Source organism: Peromyscus eremicus, chromosome 7 (genome assembly GCF_949786415.1).
Source record: "Peromyscus eremicus chromosome 7, PerEre_H2_v1, whole genome shotgun sequence".
Taxonomy (NCBI): domain Eukaryota; kingdom Metazoa; phylum Chordata; class Mammalia; order Rodentia; family Cricetidae; genus Peromyscus; species Peromyscus eremicus.
Window position 1 is genome coordinate 57,977,051 of NC_081422.1, and position 22,787 is coordinate 57,999,837.

General features: G+C 41.9%; 1 protein-coding gene across 12 annotated transcripts in view; it reads right to left on the reverse strand.

Moving 5' to 3' along the window:
* Positions 1–22,787, reverse strand: part of Iqch (IQ motif containing H) — a 184,647-nt gene that overhangs the window by 25,794 nt on the left and 136,066 nt on the right. For 11 of the 12 annotated variants that reach the window (XM_059268070.1, XM_059268080.1, XM_059268076.1 and 8 more), the window contains one exon: positions 4,595–4,765. The exons of the other annotated variant lie outside the window; for it this stretch is intronic. In XM_059268070.1, the coding sequence (XP_059124053.1) occupies positions 4,595–4,765 (171 nt within the window). The remainder of the gene's footprint in view (positions 1–4,594; positions 4,766–22,787) is intronic. 12 annotated transcript variants of the gene reach the window in all.

The window sequence follows — 22,787 nt, forward strand, 5'->3', positions numbered from 1 at the left end:
GCCTCATCTGTCTAGAAGATAATGTATCCTAACTCTAATGAGTGATCGGTTTTGTACATAATTACAGTAGCAGCAGTAGTGGGGAAATGTGTGCCTTCAACGAAGGAGTTCTAAAAATAAAGTCATCACATAAACTCTGATGTGGTTGCATTCTATCAAAATCAAACCCGAAGCATCTGAGAATTCATAATAAATTACAGGAGACACAGTCATTATTAACATCATAATTTAACACAAAAGGTTTTACTTAATCATTCATTACAGATCATATCTGTTCAAACGTGTATAAATGACTTGGGTTGTTTTAAGATGTTAGCAAAGATGAGTTTTTTATGACCACTCAGCAACTGTGGTTTAGAAGGTTCAGGAAGAGAGGGGAAGAGTGAAAGTTGACAGAAAAGGGTGATTATTTATGCCAATTTTGAAGTTAATTAAAAGTTTAAAAAATTACCCCTTTGTGTGTGTGTGTGTGTGTGTGTGTACATATATACACATGTACACATGTGTGCACACATATGTAAAGGCAGAAGATGACACTGAGTGTCTTAATCACTCACTGTCTTATTTTCTTTGAGACAAGGTTTGTTTCTCACTGAACCTGGAGCTTCCTGATTTATCTAGGCAGCATGCACCCAGATTCTTACATGGGTGCTGGGGATTGAACTTGGGTCTTCATGCTTTGCCCAGCACCCCAGTCCTTTTTATTTCTAAAATGTGCATATCTGGGAGTTCTCAGACTTTGTTTATGCTTGCAAATGTATTTGGTTGGTTGGTTTTCTGGCTGTAAAGAAGTCTGGATCAGGCCTGCTCACCTGACCCAAGGGGTTCCAAACAGTCCTGACACCTGTTGCTGAGAGTGGCCACTGCTGAGCTCCCCTGAGTGTCTAGAACAGGGTCTTTGCTCATTTGTGGTTTGATTTTCTTGTCTTATTATTATTTAAAAATAATTCCTTCTTATTAAAGGAATAGAAGCAAACTAGGAGCATTTTACTTTCCAGTTCTTAGTTCTAAATGTGCTGTCATTATCAGAGTGGATTCATTATCATAGTGGCCTCCTTGTATTTCCTCCTTCTGTCTTCAAAAGGGGCTGATTGTGAACCTGTCACAGTGTGTTCATACTTGCTTAGGAAGTTTCAGGTTGGCTGAAAATTGTACTCTGTACACATGTACATGCTTCTTTTTAAAGAACCTATTGCATGTGTAAATATCCCTGGGTCCTGCATGCACACACACACACACACACACACACACACACACACACACACACACACACACACAGTGGTTCAGGCTGGAAGAATCTATTGCTCTCTGAAGCCTAAAGCACTTTAAGTTTATTCTCACACCAGAAATCCTGAATAGCTTTTCTGCTGTGATTCTAGAACACTTGGTCTCTTGAGGTTTCCTGTTTTGTGTAGGCAGTCCCTAAAAGTAGACACCAGTCTTCATGGAATTCCCATTCTTGGCCTGTAGCTAGGAATGACACCTAGAGGCCGGAAATGGGAGAATGCTGCTGATTTGAGAAACAGCTATTGCTGTGACCCCCCAAAGCTACACTCCTCTGCAGCAGATTGTCTTTGGAAGGTTGTGCTGCCACTAACTCAGCTTCTAGCTTCTTCCTGGCATGGAGTTTTACTGCCAGCACGGGGCCAAGTGTTCCACAGATCCTTCTGGTGAAAACAGACTCCTCAAGTGGAGGCACTTTCCTCACACCCAGTTCAGTACTGCTTCTCAATAAGCAAAATTTGAGGTGATTCCTAGGATCAAGGCCCTAACTGGCACCTCCCAGGAGAACTGGATTAAAGGGGTAAAGGAAGAAGCCACAACACACTCAAGACACCAAGAACCTCTCTAGGATGGTGGGGTATAGGACAGAGTCAGACTCCTTTAAACCTAGAGACATCTAGTTCTGAAGATGGTCAGTGGAAAGATAGAAGATGTTGCTCCAAAAAGGCTCTGAGACAGAGTCCAATTAAATATTGATGGGCTGTGGACCAGGCTGGACTTGAATTCACAAGGCAGCTCCAGAGTGCTAGAATTAAAGGTGTGTACCACCATTCCCAATTTGAATTCTTTGTCTACTTAATTCGGATGTCAGGTGGAGCTTCATTTTCAAAAGGACAAGAAGCTGCTGTTTGAAAAGGCAGGAGACACTCTTCAGCACCAGTCAGGACAATTGTGGATGCAGAGCCTCAAATACACTCTTTTACCAAGGGCCATCTTGCCCTGTTGACCTTTATTCTTTTCCTCCATGACCTGTTTAGCTCCACAGCACCCCATTGAAGACCTACTCTTTATACCTTGGATTCTATAGTTGGTAAATCTCATTAGCAGCAGGTCTCAGGCCTGTCATCCTAGTGATGACAGAGGAGACTATGGTACAGAGAGAGGCAGATCACGGGAGGCCTCACTAACCAAGCTAGGAAGATCACAGTAGCCTGATCTTTCAAAATCCTGGGTAGGAAGTGAAACGTCCAGTGCCAGGAATGGGTTACATCTAGTTGAGTTATTGGCCAAAGGGGCCCATGGAAACCCTCAAACATCTCAGGCTATTGCCAAATCTTTTGGTTACTTTCCACAACCTGATAGTAAGACCTTATCTCATTGAACACAGAGAAGTCAAGCTGTGCCCAACTACAGCCTTCACCCCCTCCCCCCCCCCCACTAGTGTTCAAGGTACTCTGCATGCTACCACTAACCCAAATACAAAAGCTGCAATATGCAACAGTGAGCTGCCTGTATGATGTGCTGGTGCAATGGTGGCACACACTTGGTGGGAGTAGCCAGCCACCCCACAGGATGGAACCCACACCTGACAGTGCTTAGTGGCTAAGAACCTAAGGCTGCATAAGTTATGGACCTAGGAAAAAACAAATACAATTGTTCTACTAAAGGAAAACAGCAATAAAATGACTCCTTATGACATTCTGCTTATCCACAGATAAGCGTCTCATTCAGTCATTATCAGAGAAGCTTCTTGCAGTGGATAGGCTCTAACAGAGATCCACAATGACAATGTGCAGAGAATAAGAGATTTTGGAACACTCATTCCTAAGTGGGATTAAAGACCTTCCCTACAGGTTCCTGGATCTATGTGAACAAAGAGGTAGAAAGGTCCTTAAGAGCCATGGGGAATGGATGACTCCATGGAAACAGTGTCTTCTAAACAGAAGCAGACTAATGCACATACGAACTCAGAAAGACTGGCAGCATGCACAGGGTCAGTCCAGACGGGATCCCAGTGTTGAGATGGGGAAGTGGACACGGGCTTCCACTCCCAACCAAGAAGCTAGCTCCTGTTAATATCCATTTGCAAAGGAAAAATTAGTTTTCTCCAATGGAGTCTCACCGGACACGTTAACCACACTTAAGGGCAGGCCCCATGCCCAGCAGTAGATGGCCAACACAAAACGAACTCAATAGTATTTTTGTAGACTTTTTTTTTTGTCTCATCTGGTTTAGTTTGGGCTTTTTTTTTTTTTCTTACTGGTCTTTTACTTGTCTATTATGGTTTCTGATTTTGTGTTTCTATGGGTTTTGTGTGTACGTGTGTGTATGCATGTGTGTGTGTGTGTGTGTGTGTGTGTGTGTGTGTGTGTGTGTGTGTATGTGTGTGTGTTCAGGTTTATTTGGTTTTGTTTGCCTGTTTGTTTTCTAAAGAGAGAGAAAAAGAAAGAACATTAAGTTGGGTGGGGATGAGAGGAGGGTCTAGGAGGAGTTGAGGGAGGGGAAACAGTGAACAAAATATATCCTATGCTTTTGTTTTGTTTTTCAAGACAAGGTCTCTCTATGTAGTCCCAGCTGTCTTGGAACTCACTCTGTAGACCAGCTGGCCTCAAACTCAGAGATCCACCTGTTTCCGTCTCCAAGTGCTGAGATAAAAGGTGTGTGCCACCATGCCTGACTTAAAAAAAAAGGTTCTATTAAAAAAAAAAATCCTAGGTAGGGGTGTGGCATGCTTAAATTTGCCTTTGATTTTGCAGCAGTCTTCACTGTAGTTTTTAGGCCAAGGGGAAGAAGGGAGACAAGACATCTTAGGTGAATTGCTACCATACTAGTGTGAGATGGTGGGGGCAGATTCTAAGGTGGCATCTTCAAGGAAGCAGGGTACTAGTAAGATCTGAGGCATTTTAGCAGCTAGAAGTATTGCAGCCTGGTTGTGGCAGGGAATGGGGCAAAGGTTAAGTCTTGCCAGCCTCTGACTTGATTTCCCAAGAGGATATAGAAGGGGAAGAGACCATACAGTTTAAATAACTTCACCTGAAGACGCAGAGCAGCCAAGTCTAGCAGTTTGGGGTCTAGGACTCTAAGTTCAAAATGGAAGTGAGGGCTAGAAAAACAGGGATGAGGGCTGTCAAAATAGCTGCTCACTGACGTACTGTGGAGAGATGTGGAGAGAACTGGGAAGTACCCAAACAGAAAGCCTGGGGCCTCCTTTTCCTGGGGGGCCTCCCCCTTTTGATGGCAGAGACTGTCACATTGATGGACCTTGTTTTGAAATGGCTCAGTTACCTCTCTGGCCTTCACTCTCTTTTTGCTCACTCAGCAGTTGAGTACTGCTGAATGTCAGACCAACCAGAAAGTATCTGCTGCTTACCAGCTCTGCCTGGATGCTAAGGCGCTTTTTCTTCCTTTCTGTATCTTGATCAAAGCGGGGCACTTCCAAGGTGCTCAGACCACAATCCAGATGGCCATTTGTCAAGTACAGGGTGAGCTGAGTCATGGCTAGCTGGTCACTGTATGAGAGGGTGAGGCCTGTTGTCCATACCTGATTAAAACATGAGCCAGAGAAGTGAGAGTATGATGAGACAGGAGAAGAAAGAGAGCCACACCAGTCCTAACTAGACCAAACAAGTGGCCAAGGAGATTCTTGGAGTAGAGATAGATGTCTTTGCTTCTGTTTCAGTATCACATAGCTGAGGGATGGGGCTTGTTTCTCATTAGAACATTTGTGATTATATAAGAAATTTAAAAAAAAAATGGCAATACCTGGCCAAGATAATCTAACAGAGATCTTGATGATGTTTTTTAGTTTGTGGTTTATTATTTCATAAGTGGACAGGGCAGTATTCTCATGAGATTGGATAAAAGCTAAAGAGGGTGGTAACTAAAGTAAATACTGAGCATCTACTATGTGTTTAACTGGCAGTGTCAAAAGGAGGTCATGTGCTACCTCCTTCTCCTTTAAGTTTACATGTCATTTCTGATTCCCATGAGATCCCCAGAATCCAACTTAGTTGAATGCTCAAGGCAGAGCATGCAAGTCACTAGAGAGTTGAAGATACAGAAGCCTAGGCCATGTCATCAAGGTAACAGTGAATCAATCACAGCACAGTGTAATGTACTATAGCAATGATTATGGAAATAGAAAGGACAGACTGGGTTTGCTTGATGGAATCAAAGCTGCCTTTGAAGGAAACGTTTGAGCTCCAAGCTAGTAATAAAGCCATGCTTTGCATGGACTAAGTACATATGGTATGCCAGGTGCTTCACAGACTTCTCTGATCTTTCTAGTTACTTTTTTTTAAAGACAGGGTTTCTCTGTGTAGTTTTGGTGCCTCTCCTGGATCTTGCTCTGTAGACCAGGCTGGCCTCAAACTCACAGAGATCTGCCTGGCTCTGCCTCCCGAGTGCTGGGATTAAAGGTGTGTGCCACCACCGCCTGGCTTCTAGTTACTTTTAAAACTACAACTCACACTACAGATAAAGAAATAGGTCCAGGAGGTCCCTAAGTCCACACAGTGAGGAAGGGATAGCGCTCAGATTCTAATCATATCTGTCTGGCTCCAAGTCCACCCTCCTTCCATGCACCTCCAGAGGAAAGGCCATTGATGCTATACCAATCCTCCAGTCAAATTAAAAGTCAGAGATGCAGAGGATCAGAACATGTTCCTGTTTAATACAGCCCCTGCCATGGAAGTGTCTTGTGGAGAAAACATAAAGTATTGTATTTCTTCAGCATGCTGTAATTAGCAGTAATGAATTTTCACTGTAGGAAGTTGGAAACGAACGCATTTTCACCAAGATTTGATTAAATATTTTTTTCCTCTTAGAAGGTCTATGAGTGCTCCACTCACCAACTCTGTATGTTAAAATACATAATACATCTGCCCTAGAGTGGACTCCTCTCAAACAAATCTAACAGTGAGTGACTTGAGTTAGCATTGAATGTAAATGGCATCATTATAAGAATATTAAGGGGTCAAGCTGTCAAGGCCCCTTGCTAAACTGAAGCTAATTTCAGGATCATATTCACATAGTAATCCTCTTTCATAACAGCAAATAAATCACATTTGCAACAATTGTTAAAAACTAACTGCCAAGTATCTGCTGCAGTTGTAAGTATCCTATTTGTCAACTTAAATATTTCCCGCTGTATGGCAGTCCATGTAAATCAGATGGGGATAGCTCCTGTTCCCTCTGAGGAGAAAGTAAACTGGCTCTTCTTCCCCGTCCTTCTCCAGAGTTTTTCCTTTCATGCTTTGGTGCTCTTGACCAAAAGGAAATGTATACACAAAAGATTTCTGATATTTATATTAATAATATTAATGTTTTGGTGACAAGGCTTTTGATAAGAAGGCACCATAGTCTAGGGAAAGACAGAACCAAGGAATGAGAGCACCTATGTGCGGCCTCACAAGCAGCACACGTTTAGACTAGTGCTGATGCTCTCTCCAGCTCAGTGCCTCAAGTGTCAAGGAGCAACCAGGAATACCTACCACACAGAGTTTTGAAAATCAAACAAAACCCCAAATACACGCAAAATTGCCTTATAAACTTGAATACAAATGGTACTTATGATTACTAAGCATTCCTTTAAGAGGACAGACCCCTCACTCGCACAGTGGTGTGAGCCCATAATCCCAGCACTCAGGAGGCTGAATCAAATAGAATCACAAGTTCAAAGCCAGTCTGGACTAATGTTGGGAAATGCTGTCTTTTTAAAAAAATTCTTAGGTGGCACACTTTATGTGGCTATCATATGGTACCATTTCCTAACTGTTTTGCCTTGTAGTGGCAGGTTTTGAGCAATGCTGCTAGTATCTTAGCTCCATTTTACTGAGGATACTGAGAGCAAAAAGCTGTTTCATAGTTTGCCTGAGATGGTAGAGCATGGGCCAGAACTCTGAATTTTCTAGAGGTTGGTATTTTTGCTTCTTGCTTCCGCAGGCTGCCTTAACTCCTTGGTTCACAAAGGAGATAGAACACATTTCCTTAAGCCTTTTCCTCAACAGCAGGCTTGCCTGATTTGCTCAGATAATTGTTCCTTTCTCCATCTGGTTTTCCCTGCTGAAAACATTGCCCAAGGCATGCTTGTTTGTGTATAGGGGTTCCAATACCCCCCCTCTAGATCGTTAGCCCTTTAGGGGAAGCTGCTAAGTCTTTGTCTTCCAGCAGCCCCCAGTGTGTGGGGTATGGTTGGCGAAGCAGGGTACATCTACTGTTCCAGTCCCATATTGTGAATGCCTCTGGAGCCATTCAGGAGCAGGCACCTGGGGGCCTCTTAGGGCTGAGTCCAGATTCAGATCAAGCAAATATTTCTCTGTACCTCCTTGGTGCCTGTCCCATGTTCTCACTGCCTCTTACTTAATCTTATTTTTAAATTTCAATTTCAATGTTAACTTTAAAAACTTACAGCTCCCTGCAGTGGATACTCCTGCCACAAGCAAGCCAATACAAAAGCACTCTGAGAAGGGATAAGGACAATGTGTATGTGGTGACTTTGACATGACTTGCCATGGTGGCTTGTAATGACTGGCTTGATCCGTTAATTGATTAGATTTGAAGGTAAGGCTCAGGCAGGAAAGACTCTTTCAGAAAACACCCAGTACACCCAGTTTACTTCATAAATAGAGCAACTTTGGCATAGGTAGTGGGGTGGTTCTCCCCGGGTCCCAGCTAAACATCACAGGTGCACAAGAACCTACAAGTCCTATTTCTCAGTCAGAAGTCACTTGATGATAACTGTTTGCTTGATAATTTTCAAAAATAATTTTGCTGAAAATAGCAAGAATGCTAGGAAATCTCACATCATGGCCTTAAGAACACAAACAACACAAAATTATTCACCTCAGCATTACCTGTAATACTGAAAAGCATTTGGGCATCAGATAAGAAAATTACAGTATAGCCAAGTGATGGGACAGAGTGTGATATTATCATGAGAGATGATGGCTGTGAATAACTTGATGATATAGTGTGCACAAAAAAGAGAATAAAAAGTTATATGAGCAGCATGACTTGAGCTTTGCAAAAATAATATGTACACAACAGACTAGTTGAGAATATAAAAACATGTTATCCATCAGTGTCAATATTAGCAAGAATATAACTGCAGTTTCATGGAGATTCTCAGACACATTCAGGATGTGCACTATCTAACATGGTAGCTGCCGGCCACATGTAGCCACTGGGCACTTGAAATATTGCTGATACAGATTGAGATGTGATATTAGTGGAAAACACAGGCTAGATCTCCAAGACTGAGGAAATAAGAAGAAATGTAAAACATCTCATTAATAATAGTTTATACTAATTGAATGCTGAAATGGTATTACTCTGGTTATGATGGGTTAAATGAAAACATTGATTATTTTCATCTCTTTGTTAACTTGTAAAAATGGGATTACTAGAAAATACAAGTTATGCATGTGGCCTAACAGCCTCTAGTCCGTTGCCACTTTAGTGAAGAGGTGTGCCCAGTGTGGGGAGAGGAGGCCCCAGCACTCCACTTCCCTGCCTGTGCTCTGCTGCACTCAGAGGACTAGCACAGGCCAGAACTGTTCTGTTCTCAAGTTCTTTGAGATGACAGGGTAATTGCATGTTCCTGTGTAAAAAGGAGTGGGAGAGAGACCCAACATAAAGCTCCCTTTGCCTTAGGTCTTCTGGGCAGATGGGGCCGCCTGCTCACCCCTGCTGCTTCTGCCTTTTTCTGGTGACAGGCAGGAATGGATGGGTGGTGCAGCATGCAGATGTGGGCAGCTGTGCTTTGGCCCTACATTCTGCAATTGTCTTCAAGTGCAAGTAAAGTTCCATGGCAAAGCATTTTGTCTTGCTTCTTGCTAGCCTTCTTTTATGAACATTAGTGTAAGAATGAGACTGAGGGACTGGTTTATAGATTATAGTAGTCATCAAAGAACCAGAATTTCTGAGTTTTAAGAATCCACAGAGGCTTTACAAATTCATCTTCGTGTTTTCATCTTCTTTTCTATAGGGAAATTGAGGCCCCAAGCAGTTAATGGGCTAGTTAGTGGTCCAAGCTTATGCTATCAGTGTCTGTGATAAATATTTGTAATCCACAATTATGTCCTCTCTGGGTCCTACTTCCCTTGACTAGTCATTGGAGATTATGGTCTGGGTAGACCTTCCCTTTGTTGCCCCCAGATATGTCTATGAGGCCAAGTAGGGATTATGAAGATTTGCCATCTGGTGGTTAAAGGTTTTTAAATGTTTTATTATTTTCCAAATTGGCCAATCTTAAGAGACCTAAGACTGAAAATTCACTTACTACAAGGCTGGTACCAGTCCTTTGGAGTAAACTGTGATGTATGGCCACTCTCTTCAGCAGCCCGTTTGGCTGAGGAATGTAGGAATGACTTCCCTGCCCATATTTTTGTTCAGATTCCCAGTCGTAAATCTTATGGGAAATCTATTATTGGACCATTTGATTCTTCCTAGAGAAAGGCCAAGCCATCTGTCAGACCAATGGGCAGCTCTTCTGGGAGTAGTATAATCCAGCTGTGGCTAGGCCAGGGTTCCTTATGCTCTTCTGGATTGAGTAAGAGGCAAGCAAAGGACTTATTTCCCACATACAACTGAGTGACAGAGGACTGTTTCCACATACAACTAAGTGACAGACAGAGGACTATTTCCACATACAACTAAGTGACAGACAAAGGACTGTTTCCACATACAACCAAGTGACAGACAAAGGACTATTTCCACATTCAACTAAGTGACAGACAAAGGACTATTTTCCACATACAACCAAGTGACAGACAGAAGACTTATTACCCACATACGACTAAGTGACAGACAGAGGACTATTTCCACATACAATTTCAGAGGCTGGAAATTTGTTGAGGGTGTTGAGCAGAGGGATACCGTGCTCTGGTGTCTGTCTTTAAGGAGTTGATGTGCAGGAAGAGGAGGGAGCATGAGCAGCAAGGGTGGAGACAGAATGGCACTGCCACAGTGTGGGGGATGGATGACAGTGGCCAGACCAATGTCAGCACCATAAGGGTGGAAGGAGTGCTTTCTACAGACACATTTCAAGAGTAGGCCTCAGTGGACATACTGATGGGTTTCATGTGGGACATGAGACAACGAATCAAAGATGTCTCTAAGCTTTTCCGCAGAAGATGGAAGGATTATGCCCAGTGGAACCTATTAAAGACTAGTTAGAGGGTAAAATCCAGGCTCCAGGCTTAGATGTGTTCAGCTTGAGATACCTCTGTTGGACAATGTTTTAGTGGGTAGGATGTGAGCTCAAGCACTTCTCCTTTCTCACTGGATGTCAGGAGCACGTGTTGGGCTTCACTTGAGGCTTAAAGATGGCTCAGGCCCTAGTAAGGAGGCAGCTCATCTCTGATGTCATTTTTGAGCGTGGAGTACTGGGCTTTCCTTGGCTGGGAAGACAGGTGAGGCCCATAGGACCCAAGACCTTGTCTAAGAAACTGTGGCAAAGATAGGTTATCCTGCTTCTCCAGGTTATGCCAAGGTGCACTAAGCTTGGGAAGGATAGAATGGATGGATTGGGGGATAGATGAACCAGCAGCGGAGGGTAAAGAAGTCTAAAGAGGATAGTGGGTTGAGGGAGGCAAGTGCCTCCTGTATTGAGACTTCTGGACCAGTTACAAGAACTTGCTGAGGATGCTAGCCTTGTGTCTGCTGTCTGTCTGGCATTCAGCAATTTCCTTCCCTATCTCTAGGCCCACTTCCTTCTCTATTAACACACGCCAAAGGCTGCGGTTGCAGCTTACTAGTGGAGTACTTGCCTAGCGCACATGAGGCCCTAGGTTCAATCTCCAGGACTGTCAAATCAAACCAAATACAGTGGGCCTAATGGCATGGATCCCTGAGGTCTGTTGTGAGGTGACTACAGGAGATAGTGTGTGAGGCTATAATTGCAGGGGTCTGGCAGACCCAAGTCTGTTTGGGCCCATGATCCTTCTTCCCTTAGGACTGTGGAGACAGTCAGGGCAGTGGGAGGACTCAGTTGTGGGATTCTGAATTTGATATACTTGCCCATGTCTCAAAGACAGGGAGCAGAACAGGCCCCAGCATCTCTGTAACCATGAAGATGTGATCTCCTTGGCATGGTAAATGACATCTCTTCCCCCTCTTTCATCATTAAAATGCCAGACAACATTGAGCACTCCATGTGGTAGATACACCTGACCCTTAATTTTTAAATAAGTGAGTACACCATACTGAAAGAATTTTCAATTAGTAAAATAGTTTTAGGATTGTGATATTTAGTAAGAGTTGTTTGCATTACATTTTAAAAAATCAGTCGACAGGCAGAGGGAACAGTTGCCTCTTGGCCTGTTGCCACCTAGTGGCAATTGCTGGGATAGCCCAATGTCTTATAGAAGTCTCTCTAAGAGATGGGAATAAATCACCTACTGAACTACTTGTTCAACAGTTGAAACTTCTGGAGTCCATCCTGGAATCCTTCCCCATGTTTTTATTAATATTATTTACCCTCAGGCCATGAGAAATTACAGCTCCATAATGCTATCTTTAAACAGCTAGAGCATCCATCCTTGGGTATTGCCTGCCCCTCTTCAGGGCCTTATTTTGATTCTTAGAATCTATGGGGTCAGAGGCAACAAAGCATCTGGGTCCCATCTCTTAGCAGTCAGGGCCAAGTAACCCATCATTCCTAAGGCCTCCATGATTTTTGCTTTCATATTTAGATTAAAAAATGTTTAGTTTTTTTTTTTTAAAAAGTTAGTGGCTTTCAAGTATGAAAATTATTTAAAACGTGTCCACAAAGTAGAATATGTCAGTCAAGTGCAACAGAACTCTTAAGCAATGATGCTTAAATCAGAATCCATTAGAGTGCATTTGGACACACGACATGATGAGGACAGGGAAAACACCTCTTAAAACTGGAAACGCTTTGGATGCCAGGGGCTCTTAGACAGTTCTATCGTGGAAGCACAGAGTGACCCTCATCATCTCACCTCTTCACTTTAGGAGAACTGTGGAGATGGGCTGACTTGCTCTGGTGGTGTAATTAAGTGAAGGACTGACTGGGAGCAAAGCCCAAGTTCTTAACCCTTAGTCTAGCACATCCGTGACATCCAGTTACCAGCGCCGATAAACCAGCTTTCTTTATGGCGCCGGAAGCTTCTCTGTTACTATAGAAATTCTCTCAGGATATGCCGGAATCACACTAGAGCTGGATTTGATTATCTAAAGTGAGAAAATTTGAAATTTAAACCTGCAGCAGCAGCAGCAGCTACACTTGTTTTTCACTTAAAAAGATCACAATTTTTAAATACACTCTCGAACTTTCTGTTTTCTATTTCAAGCTTCTTCTGTCATCACAATTTATAATCCTTCTTGTGTTATTAAAAGCTGATGACCTAATTGGTATTATTTATAATCTTAGTGTACAGAATTACACACTCATTTTTCCTTTTTTCTGTTTAAGTATTTTCTTGCCTTTCTATGTTTTTTTGGAAGGCCATTTTCAAATTCGGACATTGAGCACTAAACACTAATAAACATGAAAATCTAATTCTTGTAATCCATTTTTACAAGACTAGTTATTGTCTGTTCCTCCAATAGGAACCCTACACTATAGGGTGGAGCTTTTTGACTTTCATGCTGTAAACATCAGGACTGGCAGATGATTGGCTTTTGAGAAGTGCCCCTTATGGGGTGCTATAAATAACCTCTAAAAGGCTTTTTTTTTTTTTTTTTTTTTTTTTTTTTGGTGAGAGTTTACAAAGCAGAAGAGCTCTTGTGTAGCTCCCAGCAGGGAGGGTTCCTGTGTGCAGTCCTTGTAGGCATGGAGGACTTTTGTGCAAAGCAAGGTCTTCTTTGGGTGAGTATGAGAGCACAGAGCAGAGGCTTCCATCTCCAGGGTGCAGATGCATTCCAGCACAGTCTCCCTTTGCTCCCTAGCCTGCTCAGTAGCTCTAGGAAACCATAATCTCTACTAAACAATAATTTTGGTTGCAGACTACATAGGCAAGAAACATACATTGTGAAAGTGATGGATTTGGAGTTGGTCTGGTGCAGCTGCTTTAGATCCCAGGGGCAAGGCTTTGAAAAGGAAGAGACGTGGTTGGGAGCAGTTCAGACTGCAGTTCAGAGTTCTTGATGCCAAGTCCAAGCCTAGTTTGTTTATGCTTGAGAAATGAATTCCTAGAGAAGAAAATGAGACCAAGAACGAGAACCTGTTTTCCATTCCTGTGTCCTGACCGACACCTAGCCTGACACTCCTGACAGAAGTCATGCCAATACATTTTCATTGGATGATCAAATAACATGGGAAGGGATCTTAGTTAAATCCCAAAAGTTAAACTTATACCGTGTTTATCCTGTGACCCATCGATTTCACTAGTGGACATGTAATCAAAACAAAGGAAAATGTATTTCTGCAAACCTTACATGAATGTTCCAAGCAAAGATCATTTGCTTTCCATCTCTGAGAAGCAGTCAAGAACAAAAGTCAGGAGCCAGTAACTACGCTATAGTGTCTGCCCAAACTCTGCCTATAGTTAAAAAGGATCAGGGCTCAAACAGCTTTACGTCTGCCAGGCTCTTTCAGTAAAAAGTGGAAGCAGTTAATATCCTTTAACTGGTGGAAAAACAAAATGTGGTAAAGCTATACAAGAGAATACTCTTGAACCATAACAACAAACACCTGCTACCACATGACTGAACCTTGAAACACTGTAAGTGAAAAGTCACAAAAGACCATCCATTGTATGATCCCACTTACATGAAATGCCTAAGATAATAATCCATAGAGACAGAAAATAGTTCACAATGGCTAAGGGGAAAAGGGATGGGAAAGGACTGCTAATGGGTCTATACTCATTTGGGGAGGGTAGTAAAATAAATGTAAAATTTGATAAAGTCTGAATACATGTGAAACTACTAAACACCTTCTTCAAAAAGTATCCTTTATGGTGTAAAGTGTATCAATAAAGCTGTTATACATGCATCCACACAACCTAGTCTCCAGAAAGCTCACCGTAGTATAGGCAATTGCACAATCTGTGTGTCCCTTATTTGAATGTGCTTGTGTATAAATGATAACTGAATGAAGAGGTCTGTGATAAACCTTTTCTAAAACTGCCTTCCAGGGTTGCTTTAGTTACTCTTCAAGGCAGAACCTTATAAAGCTTTGCTATGTCCAACAAGTATCTGTCACACTAAAGCTAGCAGCCAGCAGAGGCTAATACACAGGGCTTAATAAGCAGCCATGGGATGGAGGAAATAACCCGTTAGCATAATATCATATGCATAGTATCAGATAGACTCAGTGCACTCTAAGAACACAGTATCACTCTTCAAGAACCGGGCTGTATTTCCTCCTGCTCTGCACACAGGCTTTCATTTTGTGTCAGCTTCTGGACTGAGTTGGGCTGGGCACCATCAGATCCTCAGGGAAGGCAGGGCTGGTCAGACTGGTGAGCACAATGGCACAGTGAAGCTGTGTCCTAGACACACCTTTCACCTTTCTCTCCACTCATTCTCCACAGACTGCATCCCCCACCCCAAGACTCTTTGTCTCCACAGGGACTCCTCTCATCTCCACCAGGTTAGTCCAGTACTGAATCCTGATTTAATTTGGTGGTGGTGGAGGCATGACTCCTAGGTGACATGTTTATCCTAGTGCAGCCTTTGGAGGATGGTTATGTGCAGGTGAACCTGGATTCCATTTTGCCTTTGCTGCCTACAGAGTCTTGTGTTGGAAAGAATGAGCATCCTATCAAGACACTATGTCATCAGTTTTATGGATGTGGTATTTAAGAAACTGCCTATTTGATCTCATGTAGTGCAGACTGCAAAGAGGAAATATGGGAAAAGAAAGAGGAAGGGAAGTGAGTGTGTCCTAAGGGCTGCTAGGCACAAAGCATTGTGGTATTTTGTCATCCTCACAACAGCCTTGTGGAGTAGATATCAAACATGTTTAATATAATTGAAAGTAGAGGCTCAAAGATTCCAAGAAATGTGCTGTCAGCTCCTAGCTAAGGCAGGGCTAAAGTAAACTCCAGAGCCCAGGTTTCCTCTGCCATGCTTGATCCTAGTGATGACAGAGCTCGGCCAGAGAAGTCATGTCGGGAAGCTCCATTAGTTACTAGATAGTTCTAAAGCTAGAAGAGTCCTCAATTTACTGTAGACTTTGGGGAAGTCACTCAACACCCTTCTGCCTCACGTTCTCATTATTTATCTGTAAAGCACTCTGAGAATGTATATTTCCAGAAGTGTGTCAGGACAGAGAAACACCATCCAAGGCTTCTACCTCAGATTGACAACTCTCGTGGCTCTTTGCAGAAAGAAGTACATGGGTGAAGCTCCGGGGCCTTGGAAAACATCCTAGCAGATACACTGCTGACTGAAAGTCTTGGCATTTCATTGAGTAAGTGTGACGAGTCTTGCTTTTCCACTTACCTTCCTGGGGTCGGCGGCGTTTAACCTGCCTGCTGAGCTGCCCCCCCACCCCAGGCTGCTGTAACTGACCACCTCTCTGGAACTATTCCTGCCAGGGTGGATTTCTAGCAAACAAACAGAGTTAACTTCAAGAAGGTATTCTGCCTTCCTTCCTCTTCTCTATCCATGGCTCTTCCTACTCTTGTACTCATTCACTACACTGTTTCTTAATGTGTTGTTTCATCTCAGGAGAATACACCAGGAGGCTCTTATTATGGCGACTGCGTATCAAATCCGAGTTTGTAACTGTTTGTACCCACTAAGTGTTTTACATAGAAAACAATTGTGAAATTCCTTTTTTCATATTTCCTTCATCAATTTTTTTGTTCATCTGTTGATTATCCTCCAAAAGCTCTGGGGTGGCATATTCTTTAGTATACTCTTTAATGTGACTAGAAGTTTCACATTGTTACTCCTTTGGAAACTGTCTCTTGAGCTTTAGAAGTGACTTCATGTTCTGAGCTGTCTGTTGCAGAAGGTAGGGAACTTCACTGCAGCGCTGCACAGTGGGAGAGATTCAACACATGCTTCACCCAGTCAGGGAAGGGCTCAGCTGTCTGCCCTGGTGGTAGCTGCTAGTCTTAGCAGCTCGCCATTCTTTAGCGGCCTGCGGTCCTGTGCTTTCCTTAAGGAGGGGGTGAATTTCATTAATATGTTTGGGCTTTGGAAAGGTTCCTTACTCTTCCTGAATAGATTTCAGTGGTTGGTTTAATATCACTTACATACTTAGGAATTTGTCTGGAAACTTAAAGAAGTTAAAAAATAGACCTATGTTAAGTAGGTCAGCTACACAGGTCAGCTAGGCCTGTGGCATGACGGGAAGGTCAGCTTCTCAGAAGGGGTTCTTTTCATTTGCTTATACAGATTTGGATCCAACAGTCAGTCAGTAAATCTTATGTATAAGGAAGTGGAATATATGTTGAAAGGAGTATACATAGTGTTAAAACATTTCTATTTATGCAAAAGATTCATGTAATTTTATAAAGCATTTTAAGTGCTGTGTTAGACTGTACTAGTAACAGATGTTCAACCACATGTTTACGTTGTTGTTTTACTGAAAAGTCATGGACTACCTGATATTTTACTTTTAAAACATCATACCAATGCCATCACATTTTAAGTAAGCTCGAATTAGTTATTACTAGAAAAACATGAATAATTTAAAATAACAGAAGGGCTCTTAAAAACAAATAGCACTAATAGAGCCAGAGGATTTTGTTAAAGGAGCCCCTTCAGAATTCCAGGCTCTTGTGCCACTTCTTGTTCTTTTTCTGCAAAGACAGATGGTGTCAGTAATTGCCTATATATTTAATTAAGTTAAAAAGCTACATAGTAAGGGCTTGGCAAAAAACAGGAAATTTTGTGTTATGAGCAAAGAAAGCAAAGGAGCAGACATTGGTAACATAAGACAGCACCCCCAACCCCCAATATACTCACACTCTCATGTACTAGAGTGTGGGTTGCATTTTATCCTTCTAATTAGAAGAAGAAGAAGAAAGGTCACTAGGAACATCAACAGCAGCACTTTGATGTTTTTGACCAACTGAAGCAGAACGACCCTACCTTTGTGGCTCTACCATTTGACCTAACTCTCAATCACTTTTGACTTAATACTGGAGCGGTTACTCTAAACCCCCTTTTCTCACCTAGCAGACTGGCTAATCATTGTGAAATTATTATGGGGGCCAGCGAGCAGGAGCTACTTGTAGAAAGTGGTTTGGAAAACTGACTTAACCATTCTTGTGGTGTGTTTTCAATGTTCCCATCCCGTGAATCCACCTTCTGGCTTAATGGCAATATGGTGCTCCCAGCTGTGGTATAGTATATGGGCTGCACATTTAAACTTTTAAAGCTTAAAAATGGCTACCACAACACTGATTTTATTCCATTTCTCTTAGTCATTAACATTTAACGATTACCTTATGTGCTGAGCACAAGGATGGAATATATTAACAAAAATAGGAGATGTGTTTTTCTGGCTTTAAGCTGTTCAACTCAATTCAACAAGCATATTGAGGAAATGAAAGAGAACAGACATTTTATCTGGTGTATGCATGGTGGGGGAGGGCATGGTGCTTACCAAGGAGTCACCGTCAAGCCTGTGCAGTACCAGTGTTTGCTGGGAAAGAGCATAGGCTTCATAGTCACATAAGCCATGGTAGGAACCCTGAATTAGCCACCAGCTGTGCGACCCAGAACATGGCACTGTGGCCTCAGTTTCCTCCTTTGTAAGTTAGGATACTAATCCACAGTGATTTGTTCTATCAGTACTTTACATCAGCTCAAAGAGACTAGAGAACTAGGCAACAATTGAAAGGGAAATAATTAAGGTGGGTTTCCAGATACAGCTGAATTTTGAAGGAAGGGAATTTAAAATTTGCATATTAACAGACAAAAAGGGAAAGACAAGTAATGATGAAGGTAGACTGTAAGAGGTAGTCCGAGAATACATTTGTTGAAAATGGAGTCAGTAATCCTGCTTGTTTTGGAGAGTTCTGTGCATATGATAAATGAACCCTACAAACAGTGCTAGATTTATTGCAAGAGGGAATGGTTCAGGCTGTTTGAAAAACTAAGTGAGACCTGGAGCAAATTATCTTGGGTATAGTCACTCCAACATTATGGTACAGGAAAAATTCAAGTTTGAGTGTTAAGAACAGTTTTGTGGAGCCCATTCAACTCAACAGGAATGGACAACTTGACTTAAAAAATGGGTAGGGGATTGACCATTTCCTAAAGAAGACAGACCAGTGGCCAGTAGACATATGATAGGTGTTCAACTAATTATCAGTGAAATGCACATTGGAACTGTGAGATATTTCCTCACACCTGTTGAAATAGCTATTACCATGGTGTGGGTATGGTCCATTCATTCCCCCTCTCCCATACAGAGGATCATGTCCTGGAAGCTTGGTCCCCAGTGTGATGAAATTTTTAAGGGTTATGTTCTAGTTGGAGGTAAGTAGTTCATGAGTGATTCATCCATGAATAGATTAATACTAGTTTTGCAGAATAGAAAAGGTAAGTTCTCTACAGAACAGGTGGTTCTAAGGGAGTCTACCATTCCTTCTCACTCTCTCCTTTAAAAAATCTATTGCTGTTATTATTACATGTATGTGTGTGCATACACAAATGATGTATACATGTGCACATAGGATATATATGGATATATATGCACACACATATATACACACATATGAGACATGTGAGCCATAGCATACATATGGAAGTCAGAGGACAACTTTCTGGAGTTGGTTCTCTCCTTCCACCCTTATGTGGGTTCCAGACATCCAACTCAGATTGCCAGACTTGTGCAGCAAGCATCTTTACCTGCTGAGCCATCGCTCTGTTCTTTTACCTCTTGTCTTACCATAACAGTTAAAGGGAGTTTTTAAACTAATGTAGATTTCCATGTGAAATTAAATTTTGAGACATATTTTGAGGGAAGAGAAGGTGTATATTAACAGGCAAAAGAGAAGAGAGAGAGAGAGAGAGAGAGAGAGAGAGAGAGAGAGAGAGAGAGAGAGGAGAGAGAGAGAGAGAGAGGGAGAAAGGAAGGAAGGAAAAAGGAAGGCATGTTGAAATGATGGAAAGAGTAGGAGGTGGGAAGAGAATGCATGTGCATCTGGATGTGCTTTCGCCCTTGAGATGCCATCCGCTGTGAGACCCTCACGGGCTAAGTTCCAGTTCAGCTCCTGAGCCTCCAGATAGGGAGGAGAAAAACATGATCTATATTGTATGAAAAATCATTTCTTCCAAAAAAGATTCGAATTGAATAAAGAATAAAAAATGTGACGCTGTATTACGTTGTGACTGTAGTTGGAAATACTGTGTGCCTGAAGTCGGCATACAGGAGTAGTCTCTCACAAACAAGACAGCATAGGAGGGGATGGCATACAGGAGTAGTCTCTCACAAACAAGACAGCGTAGGAGGGGATGGATGCGTTCTCACTTGATTGTACTAATCACTCTGCAGTGTGTATACACATAAAATATCACAGTGTGTACCTTCAACACTTACAATTTTTATTTGTCAGCTATACCTTAATAAAGCTAGGGAGAAGGAAGGACAGCCTTGCAAGGGAACACTCATCCACAGAAAGTGAGGTGACAGCTGAAGTGGGGGGAGATTGTCAGCTTTATTTCTGCCATGTTAGATGGCAAGGGGCACACCCTTGTGTAGGGAATCTTCTGGTCTTTCTTAGCATTAACAGGAAAGTTTCCCTGCCCCACCCCGTGTTCACTGCCTTCCTGAATACTGTAAAATGTGGATCTTCTGAACAGTGTACAGGCAGTGAGCATGCCAAGATTCTCTCTGCCCTGGGAGTGTTTCTGGAGAGAGAAGTGTCTTGGTTATGAAAGGAAATAAGGATGTGAGAGACATTGGGAAACAAGGCTTCTGTGGTTTAGGATGTGAAGTGTCCCCTCAAAATGTTCACGCGCTGAAAGGTTGGTCCTCAACTGGTGATGATGTTTTGGGGGATTCTGGGAACTTCAGGTGGTTGAGTCCAGCTAGAAGTAAGTTGCTGAAGGCAAGTTCTTGAGAGCTCTACTTTTCCCAGGTCCCTGTATGTATCTCTTTTCTTCTTGTCCATCAGGAGGTAAAGAAACTCCTCTGACATGTGAACCTACCATAAGGTTCTGCCCAAGTAAATGGGGCTGAGAAACCATGGCCTGAACCCTCTAAAACTGGATTCAATAAGTCTTTCCTCCTTTATACTGTTCCTCTATCAGGTGATAACAGTGACACAGAGGTACCTAAGACAGCTTCACTAGACGGAGGTCTACAGGCTGCCTACCTAAGATCTGAATTCAAGCTTCCTAAATGCCAGGGTTTATAAAGCAAGGAAGTTAATAAAACATTTAAGAATAGCCACATATGGTAATATGGTACATATAATAAAGTTGGCCACTTGTTCACTAATCAATATAAATGTAATTTCACACTATAAAACCTGTCATCATGTCCTTGTGTTTTTTGCTGAAGTTCTTGTCACCATTTCATCATCACTTGTAGGTTGTGGTCTCTATCACTAACACAAAGATACAATTTAAAAGGGACAAGGCTTTTGTTTTACTGCTTCAGGATCCTCTGGGATCTACTTCCCCTTCACTAGGTATTAAGTTGTGATTAACAGTGTGCCTTTTATAGCATTTAGAAACACTGACTAATAGGCACTTCTGTTTATACCAAAGGCCTATTAAATTTTAATTTAGATATACACTATTAACCCTCTTATATATAAATAAAATACCTTCCCTAAAGAGGAAAAGTAAATCTCATTGAGCTCCCTTTGTGAATTCCTTATATATCTTGAAAACAAAGATAAGGAGCTCTTGCAAATGATATTACCAGAGGGGGACTGAGAGAGAAGTATTCATTCATTCATTTAATAAATATTTATTCAGCATCTATTATCTGCCAGACAGGGTGCTAGGTGCTTGACTTACAGAAATGAGCAAAGAAGGAATTATGATGTTTCTGTAGACCTCCGGTTTTGCATCCTCTAAAATAAATATATTCATTTTTGATGCTTATATATCACTTTGAGATGATAATGCTCAGTGAGTTTTTAAAAATAATGCTAATTCGATTCAGATTCCACTCACAGTTTGAGAACCTGCTGAGGGTCTCTGTGACAGTTTTACATGTGCTTATGGTATTTGATTTAGTAACAATAGCACCTTGCATCTAGCTGCTCAGCCTCTCAGAACATCCTGTGAGAAACAGGGCAGGAATTCTCCATTTGCTAATGATAGATCAAGGCTCAGTGAGTTGTCTAAAGTATCATACTAGCCAGTGTGAAGAGAGAGGTAGACACTCACAGCGTCATGGTGAAATATTTTTAGATGAGTTTCTGTTGCAGGATGAGACTCTGCATTTTCAGAATATATTGGTTTGATATGCCCATGTATTGAAAGGTCCTGATACAACTTGCATTCAGAGGTGGAAGCCTGAGGATATAATTGTGACATGGATGGATTAAACCATCAGTGGATTAAAAATCTGAATGCACTATTGGGAGGTATTAGAGCTGTGAAGGTGGGGCCTAGTTGGGGGTTGTAGGTCACTTGGGCTAAGGATGGAGTTTGTCCTCTGCCCCTTGTGCATGATATTCAGCTTTGCTTCAGGCTCACAGCAACGGAGCCAGCTAGCCACAGACCAAACCTCTGAAACTGTAATCTAAAATAAATATTTCCTCCCTTTACATTCTTTTTCTCATATATCAGCAGCAAAAAGTCTGACCAATGTGATATGGCATATGGTATGATGTTTGTATTTCCTCACAGTTTTTATCTTGAAATAAATCTTGTCTTTTGTGACTATTGATGAAGAGCCATTATTAAGCACTTGTATCCATTTTTCATCTCAACTCTTTTCTTAAAGATTGGATTTGGGTAGGGGCATAGTGTAGTGTATAATTCCTGCCTAGAATGAGCAGCTTTGGGTTCAGTCCCTCACACAGCAAAAAAAATGAAACAAAAAATTTAATTTCCTTTCCCTGTTTCTGTTGTAGAATATTATTTTAAGGTGTGTTGCTTTTATTTATGTTGCATTTGTTTAACTCTGTGAAGCTACTGTGTTACAGTGCCTGTCTAAAACATCTGATGGTCTAAAGAACTGAACGGCCAATAGCAAGGCAGGAGAAAGGATAAGTGGGGCTGACAGGCAGAGATTATATATAGAAGGAGAAATCTGGTGCAGGGGGTGGGAAAGAAGGAGTGAGAGAAGGAGGAGGACTTCATGGGCCAGCCACTCAGCTACACAGCCAGACATGGAGTAAGAAACAAAGAAAAGTATATAGGAATAGAAAAGATGAGAGCCCGGAGGCCAAAGATAGAAGGGATAATTTAAAGTTAAGGAAAGCTGGAAAGAAACAAGCCAAGCTAAGGCTGGGCATCCATAATTAACAGAAAGAAAAACAAACAAGCCAAGCTAAGGCCAGACATTTATAAGTAATAAGCCTATATGTATGTTTTATTTGGGAGCTGGGTGGTGAGCCCCCAAAGAGAAAAGAGTAAAACAACAATAGTTTTCCACTTAAATATACCTGTCAGCATTCATAAATGAGATTTTTTTCACGAAGTTCACAATTATTATGGCTGAA